Consider the following 9171-nt stretch of genomic DNA (forward strand, 5'->3'; position numbering starts at 1 on the left):
ATACATTTGTGGATTTTACCACTTTCTCTGCAACATACTGACATCTGGTATCAGTAATCTGCGGGTCTTCACTGTTTCCTGCTGCTCAAACAACTTTATCTGAGAATGATTTATTTCACCTGAATCGGCCTCGAAGCACCGATCAAGATCCAGAAACAGCCCACTGTCACAGCAGAGGCCCGACTTCATATATTTAATGTTTCATTTAAAACAGAACTGAACCTCTGGATGATAAAAGCTTGTTATTGGGGCAGAACCTTCAACAGGTGTAGTTCTGAACACCTGACGTATATCCACATACATCCACCTATAAATACGTCTAAATTAACTTAACTTTAATTTAAATGACTGTGTCTGCTGTGAAATGTGTCACTTATACACAGAATTATCAACAACTCTGCAGCTCTCCTGAGCTTCTCAGCCTCTTTTAGCTCCTAGTTTTGCTCCTGAACCTTGTTTCCAGTGTCAGTGTTTCCAGCAGCAGCAGCTGATTTCATGAACAAACAGTAGCGAAAGAGTCGAATCAGTTTTCTCCGGAGTGGGTGGAGACCAAACCAGAGCTAAAAGAGAGCGAGTACTGAGCTTACATGAAGCTGTTTGCAAACACGTTAGCAAGGACAACTTTATAAAGTGGTCACCTCTGACCACGTGGCCTGATGGACGAGGAGGCGTCTGACTTCGGGTCACAAGATGGAGAGTTTGAGTTGAATACGAGTCAGTTGTGACTCAGTTGGTAGCGTGAGTCGTCCACTAACGGAAGGTGGGTGGCAGCATGTCTGAACACTGTCTCAGGGAATGTGGGTAAAGTGCTTTGAGTACTTGATATGACCAAGAAAGCCCTATTTAAGTGCAGCCCGTTTACCATTTAATAGATTACAGCTGTGCTGCCCTTGAGTGGCCCAACAAATAAATGATTATCGAATCAGAATCAGCTTTATTGGCCATGTGTATTCACAAAAAGGTAAACGCTTAATGAATAACACTTCCCTCTGATTGTTGCGTATTTAGTTGTGAATATATAACGATATAGTGAGACACCTAATTACGCAGTAGGTTATGTATTGGAACGTAATTGCAGACAATACAAATCTGACAGGAACAGAAGCATGAAGTTGTAACGAGCAGTTTCCTGTGATCAGCTGCATCAGACTAAAGCCTCTTGTACACAGTCCGTTCTTTATTCTGCCTCATTGTTCAGTATAAAAGGTGCCAACACATAATAGGGGGGAGGGGCATCGTTGCGCCGCCTTTAAGCCGGCAGGGGAGGCAGTCACAGAGCCGGAGCAACAACTGTGAAAAAGGGAGAGCGGATACGACGGTACAAGACGCCAACACGGGATGACTTCACGCCAACTTAGTGTGTTTCAGTGTAAACGAGCAACGGCAGAATAATGAGGGGTCTTTTTAATGGCAGTGAAACAGGATCTCTGTATAAAAGGAGCTTCACTGACCGTTCAGTAACACTGTTTAGTTTCTGACTCCCACAGCCTCTGTGCCCACGCAGAGCATCCTGGGAAACTGGCGAAGCATCGTGAGACAATGTGGATGTTCTCTGCTGCTTCAACAACAAGCCCTCTATCACACAAACAAACTGTGTGTGTGTGTGTGTGTGTGTGTGTGTGTGTGTGTGTGTGTGGACAGATGAAATTGTTCTGAACGAGGTCAATGAACTCAGGAACCCTCGTCTATCTCAGGTTGTTCCAGCACAGAGAGCGTGAGGCTTCATCAGGATCAGTGAAAACAGTTAATGCTTCATTACATATATTTTTAATATTCAACAGATTCACAACTACTGTTTTTGTTGGCTCACATGTACACGAGATAACTTTGTTCAGTTGTGCTTCTTGTTGTGCGTTTAGTCAACGGTTTCACTCCGTAACATTTTGCTGACTGAGAAGTGAAGGGAGGGGGAGGTTGTTTTGTTCTGAGATGCTGGTGGTCAAGTGCGACAAGGCTGAAGTAGGAAACTTCTTACACCAGAAAGTCTTATAATCTGAAACCCTCTCACTCTGGTCCTCAAACCGTCTTCTGACAGAACTGAGTTTTGTTTGACTTTGTTTATCGTGGGTGAAGAGAGACGACGTGGTGAAGCGAAGAGAAAGGAGATTTTCTTTCTTTCAAAGTCAAAAGAATGAATCTAAATTCAGGGTTTCTTCAGTGTACTCCAACTCTGTGTATTAGTGAGGCTTGATATTCCTTGTATGGTGGTGGTGGTTTTCAGGTAATGTGAACACTGTGGGAGTGGGATCAGGCACAATGAGACGCCAGGAGAAGTATCAGGTTTATTTGCAGTGTTTTTAAGATGATCTGGACAGAGAACAGGTGGATATCTGACAATTGTTGCTGGTTTTATCTATTACACTCAGTCAATCAGTGTTAACCAGGAGAGCCCAGACAAAGGAGCTCGCACCTGAAATCAATCCTTTATAAAACCTGTGATTCCTCCAGCCCCTCCTCCTTCCTGCTCGTCCTGAGGCTCCTACTCTAAACCTGCTCTTCACAACACTGTGGCCCGGCCCGGACCGACCCTCCAGATTCCCCCCTCAGCATCGAGGAATCTGGGGCGGCTCGGTTGGAAACGGAGATGTAATGACTGGAATGCTCACCAGAGAAATCTGTTGGTTAAAACGCTTGGTTGAAGCACAGCAGGTGAGCAGCCTGTGGAACAGCCGGTCAGACGGCCAACAGGCATACCAGCACAGATTTTACGGACTGGTTCCAATGCACAAGTCCAGCCGCTGAGCCCAACAACTTTTCTGGCTGAAACCCTGTAAAATATTATATGGTCTGGTGAACAAACAGAAAGTCTGGCAGCCACACACACTCGCACACAGTGTGTGTTACCTGGTTTGGTTGGTTGGATCTCGTCCCCTCGTCTCATTACACAACACAGAGTCGGCTGAGACCAAACAAAGCTTCAGTCCCTGATGAACTATGTCACAGGAAGTCTCTGGCCAAATCCCAATGTTGCCCCTGAACCCTGAACCCTCACAGACTTAGTGACATCACCTGGTGAGTGACTGAGTGTGAGAGGCTGAATGGGGCAGCACTATTATCACGTGACCTCGATGATGCCAAAAATTTGCATTGAATTATGGGTTTGGGAATTTTGATTGCACATTTTCATTCCCTCCCTTCGCTCCCTGTTTGTAAACAAAAAGATAATGTTGGATCAGATCTGATCTGAATCACAGTGACTTTACTGTCACACGCTGTTTTCTTCTGATGCTAATGTTAGCGTTAGCTCCTCGCATGCTTGTTTGTTAACCGTTCTTCTTCTATCTTATTATTTCTTGCGTTTTATGGCCGTTGTTGGCCATTTTTTACGCTTCTGGGCGTCCCCTGATAACCGTGGCAACCCTGTGTTTAACGCTATGAACCTTGGGTAATTCCCTCTGGCAAAGTCTGCAGCAATGCGGACTTACAGAAAGCGTGAATAAAGGGCTCAAAATGTGTGTTAGAGAGTCCTCATGTCCTCGATGGGTTGACAGGATCGCCACTGGCTGTGCCGCCATGTTGTGTATGAGTGGCCTTTTAAGAATCTTTGTATTGGTGCATTTTTAGATATTTTCAGCCACTCGAGCTGCTGATTAAAGCCTGCTCGACTGTTTGACTGCTCCACTGCTCGACTGCTCGACTGCTCGACTTGAGAACTTCAGATCTGAGCAGGATGTGTGGTCTCTGAGGTCAGGTGTGAGTCAAGCAGTGGTTTGCATGGCTAGTTTCCATGGAAATAGGTTTGTTGAATCGCCCGGTGTGTTGTTAAGGTGTGTCCCCCGCCGTCGCACACAAAGCAGCCTATTAACACACCCGAATTCTCACACCCACACCCACACTGTGTCATAAAGGATACACAGCAGCAGATACACACTTCATAGCACTGAGCAGAAACTATCTTCAAACAATCAGCTGGGATCAAACTATTTTGATTTTCAAAGCTTTGCAGTTTTCAGTTTTACAAAAGTTTTACAAAGTGACCAGGATGTTGTTTCTGATAATTGTTGTTTCCACATGTTTATTGTGGAGCTTTTAAATCAGTGTCAGATTATTTCCATTCACCTCTGATGAACTGAGACATCAGCAGCAGCAGGTTCACCTCAAAATCTCAGTGGATGAAACCAAAACTTTGCTCAGTGATTGGTGAGAAAACGTGCTTCACCTGGTCTGGTTTCACTTTGCTGGTCAAATACTGGACTCAGTTCAAGCTGCTGCACTTTGATACAAGACAAAATCAAGCAGAAGAAAAGCTTGGCTGGCACTAATAATAATAATAATAATAATAATAACTTTATTTATATTGCACTTAGAAAGGTTACAGAGTGCTTACAAGAAAAAAGTAAAACCAGATGAAAGAAAAGTCCAAATAAAACACGTATAAGAGAAAGAAATGTCTTTTAAAAAGAGATTTAAAGGAGGTTGAAGTATCTGGTTCTTCTCAGAATAGAGTTACAGTTCTGTTGGGTGATAAATAAAAACATCTCAGAGTCGTGTTTCCTTGCGGAGTGACTGCAGCCTCTTATCATCCAGGTTAGTAAAAACTGCAGTGTGTTTATACTGGGAACTTGCAGGAACTCGTCAGCACGCAAATGGAAAAACATCCTCAAAAATGTAAACACACTGATGTGAAAGTTTCCTGGATGCAGATCTCGCTAATGAAATTCCAGGGCTGAAATTTCATCGAGACTTTGATCCCTGATCCGAAACAGTTTTGTTGTTTTGTCATTATTGTTATTTAATCGAGATTTTAGTCGGATGTATCTATTAATTGTTGTGTGGTTGATTTTTCTTTGCAGGTTTGATTTGTTGGAAGATAAGATGCAGATTTTATTTCTTTCTGTGATGGTTTAAGTTATTTTTTGTTGAATTTCCTGGGATTCATTTTTCTTCTGTTTGGAAATATTTTTGTAAATAAAATCACATTTCTTTCAGACCTTCCTCCGGCCTGCTGACCGGCTTTCTTTCAACATCCCTTCTTAAAGTTTCCAGTGTCCAAACACCATCATCTGCCCTCTCCATGGTTTTCATCCAGCGCCGCCATCAGGTCACGTTATCATGTCCAATGAATGAGTGAAGTCATTTCACTGTGTTTCGTGATGCTGCAGCTCCACCTGCTGGCTGCCTAAAGGTGCAACACAACGAGGAGAATAATGGAGGATTTTTGTGTCGTATTAATGAAATTAGTCGTGAAAACACTCACAGGTCTGATCTGTCAGCTGAATGTAGATATCATTGATCCAGGTCCTGGTCCTTCAGGAGGCTTTGTCTCTGTATGAACCTGCACTTCACTGCTTCATCCTCTCTCTAGCTTGACATAATTTACGGGTCATTTCCTGCACATTTATTTGTCTTTATTTACCTTATATTCTGATTTTGTGTTTGTGTCGACTGTGTGCACACGTCACTAAACCTGCGATCTCTCCTGTTGCTTCTTCCTGTTTCCCCTCGTGTGACCTGAGGCTCTGAGGTCAGATGGTGTGTTGTGATCTATGGGCTGTATGTGGTCAGTTCTGTACCTGCAGAGGGAGACGTTACTCTACACACAACGGATTTAACTTCTGTTGGTGTCCAGACGAGTTGTAATAATACATTCTGCTTAAAACATTTCGTGTTGTTAAATAGAAAATGAGCTTGTAGGAGCCTGATGCTGCGTCTCCAACTTCAAGTGTCATTTGTAGAAAACGTGGCTCCATATATTTATACAAAAAACACTTCAGCAAAAAGTTAAAGTCTGAAAATCTTTCCTTTGTTTTTCTCTCCTGCCTAAAAAAAACCTCCAAAAAGTGAAATGTATCATTTACCAAATCACCTGTTAAAAGAGAAAAGAGTTTGGATTTTGATATTTTCCTCAGTATAAACGTTCAACAAACAGCTGGAACATTTCTTTAAAAGTTTACGAGTTCAACTCAAAAACTTTAATCTGCTTAATAAAAAATGGCAAACTGTTTAATTCAAAGAGGAATTTATTCAAGTTTAACATGGTGACAGAGCTTTGCTTAAACAGTTCTACATAAAAATATATAAAATCATTTATTTTACATTGCACAGTAAAAAAAGGTCTGAGCCTTAAAAACACACAGAACACGACATAAAAACCCGACAGCACTGAAACAACAGGAAATAAAATGTGTTTTTCCTCTTAATTCATTAATCACATTAATATTTGTAACTTAAATATCTTTTAAAATGTGAGTTTTGATGGAAGAAGTTTGAAGGAAGTTTCTGATTTCAGGTTGAATTTGATTTGCAAGTGTTTTTTGTCGGCATGAAAAAAAGTTCATGATGTTTTTAATGCAAATTTCATCAGCTGAAACAAGATTATGTTTCTAAATAAACAGGATTCAACTGGATCTGACGCACGTCACACTGTGGTCGATGCCAGCACAGCAGTTTCCTGCAGACGAGCTGAAACCACTTTCAGTGTGTTTATTTCTTTAAGAAGAGTCGATTCACCTCACCACAAACAAACCCCCTCAACCCTGGAGTTTGTATCCCTGCAGATAGTTTTCCAGTTCATTACAATGGAGGAGGACGGAAACAAGGTTGTGATCTTTAAGTCTCTTTCACTTGAAGAAAATAGTCCCTATGAAAAATCATCCACAGTGATGAGGCCTGTAAAAACATTCTGATGTTTTCCACACCTCAAATTAAATCCCAGTCACTTCCATTGGATTGAGGTGGAGGCAGAAATCTCAAACAGCTGGACTAATCAAACTAATGTTAGTCCATTAGTCACCTGCGAGGAGAAATATCTTTGTGTAATTTGGGTGAATTGATTCTTTTCAGTTTCCAGATCATCAAATATTAAAGTGTCAGTGTGTTTAAAACGGTTCTGGACTCTGGACCAACTGTGGCTCAGCTCATTTGCATGAGTCCTGTTTCCAGCATTTGGTTCAGAGCGAAACACACTCCAATGTAAACAGTCAGGTTTCACACACACACACACACACACACACACACACACACACACACACACACACACAGGGAAGCTTCCCGTCCCAGAGAGACGCAGTGGAGGAAGATTAATGTTTCAGTCCCTGGAATCAAAAGTTTAATGTTTGATTTTTGACTTTAATCTGGATGGAAACCACCAGAGACTTTGACCTGTTGTTAGAATAATAAACCTGCTATCAGGCTGTTATTTTATACTACAGTGCTATCAAATGACCTTCACATCACCCGGCTTGTATTACCTGACCGGCACTTTGGAGCCTCAAATTCAGGCCTCTGCCGTTACCTGGCCGCCATTTCCTTTTTTTTTTTTTATAAAGGTGATTATTTTCAGCTTTTGGCACAAGTGAAGTGAAGCAGATAAAAGTTCACCCCCTCTCATATTCCTTGTTCCATTTCCTCCTCCGCTGTGACATGACGAAGTGATACTGAGGAGGGAAAAACAAAGATGGAGGGAGATCTACGTTTTCATGAAGCAGATTAAAGTCCACCGGGTCTCAGGTTCAGGTGTCTCCATTCCCACAGTTCCCCTCTCTGAGTCTTGGAAAGTCAGCAAGTTAGAAGCTGCTCAAGTTTTTAAATTGCACATCTGGATGTGATTTCTTTTAACCGCAGCAGTGAGACACACGTGGCTCAGTAACGGTGAGTAAAAGTAAAATGGAGACGGGGTGTGATGTCATGTGATGTCACTCACGGTCACTCCAAGTCCTTGCTGTTGATGAGGAGGAAGATGATGATGCAGGTCAGCAGCACCATCATCATCACCACGGCTGTCAGGAGGAAGGCTCGGCACGCCGGCCGGCCGGTCAGTCTGAACAGAGCGCCGCCCACGCCCACGCCCACGCCCCCCGCCTCGCCACGGCCCCCCACGGGCGGACTGGGAAGCCCCACGTCCAGAGAGCGGTTCACTGACCTCAGAGATGTCAGCGACCTCTGACCCCACCTCCGAGGACTTTCAGATGACCTGAACGAGAAACAGAGGATGGATCCTGTGATTCATCAATAAAATCATTTATTATTACTATTGTTATGATTTCATCTGTTTTAAAAACTGAATTTATTCTGTGTGAGTGTTACGGTGGCCCTGAGGGGTCAAATCACAGGAACTTGAGAAAACACAAAACACACAAATTCAGGAAAGATCTTCAGTACAGAAACGTCCCAGCCTGGTTCATCACTTTTTTTTTCACTCTGCTCGTGTTGTTTTCTTTAGTAGCAGCTTGTACAACATTATGTTCAACAGTGATTTCAGTTTATCCAGGTTAATGAGGTCTGATACGTTTGTGGAACTTGATCAATAACTGACATCAATATTCCAGTTAAATTTGGCAGAAGAACAAATGTGCTCCAATAAAAACCGGACTTTTGACCTGTTGCAATCAACCTCTAGATCAGATAACATGTATTTCCTTGTAATAAATCAGTTCCTTCGAGGTGTTGTGTTTCCTCCGTGATGCACGAACACCTCAGCACCACATTTTCCCCACAAGCCGACGGATGAGATTTTAAAAAGGACTCGTCTGATCTGGATTAACTTTTCAGTTTCACCTGTTCTTACACGCACAACTTTCAAACACGTCATGGTTGTTTTATGTTGAAATCGTCCCCTCAGTGATAAACTGACCAGCAAAGGCTCCACAGAGGGAACGCCGACCACCAGAACTGAATTAATCTGACTCATGCTGCTGAATTTAGGTTCTGACAACTAATAATCATCAAGCTAATGAATCAAAACTGAAGTCTAGAAACTTAAACCCAATGTTGTTGAAGGTTGATGATAAATCTAATAAATGTTGACAGTGGAGGGAAATCATGAACAACTGTCTAGATGTGAGAACAAATCATCTGTTACTGAATCAGTAGTTTTCATAAAGATTATTGACTCCTGATAGATTATTTTAACAGTCTGACCTCTTGACCTCCAGTTTCCCTTTGTTGCGGAGGAAGCGGATGCTGTAGACTCTCTGCATGGCGGCCGGCAGGAAGGACAGCACGTCCGGGTCCGTGGTCAGTTTGGGCAGGCCGAGGGCGGGCAGGGGCGTGAGGCTGCGGCACAGCGGGCACTGGATGGCGCTGGGCTGGGCCGACTTGACGTTGATGCGTGCCAGGCACTCCAGGCAGAACGTGTGCTTGCAGTGAAGCATCTTGGGACAGCGGAAGACGTTGTTGAACTGGCTGAAGCAGATGGCGCACTCCAGGTCCGGACAGGTGTCTTCGGAGCAC

General features: G+C 43.1%; 1 protein-coding gene across 1 annotated transcript; it reads right to left on the reverse strand.

Moving 5' to 3' along the window:
- Positions 1-5942: 5942 nt before the first annotated feature.
- LOC147819434 (uncharacterized) lies at positions 5943-9170 on the reverse strand (the record flags this gene model as incomplete). The annotated part of the gene is made up of 2 exons (XM_087172619.1): positions 5943-7912; positions 8860-9170. Coding segments are annotated over 2 exons (579 nt in total), but the record flags the coding sequence as incomplete, so codon positions are not given.
- Position 9171: the final 1 nt, after the last annotated feature.

Source organism: Seriola lalandi, unplaced genomic scaffold, assembly GCF_002814215.2.
Source record: "Seriola lalandi dorsalis isolate HSWRI2012SDOR001 ecotype SW California unplaced genomic scaffold, Sedor1 jcf7180002053486, whole genome shotgun sequence".
Taxonomy (NCBI): Eukaryota; Metazoa; Chordata; class Actinopteri; order Carangiformes; family Carangidae; genus Seriola; species Seriola lalandi.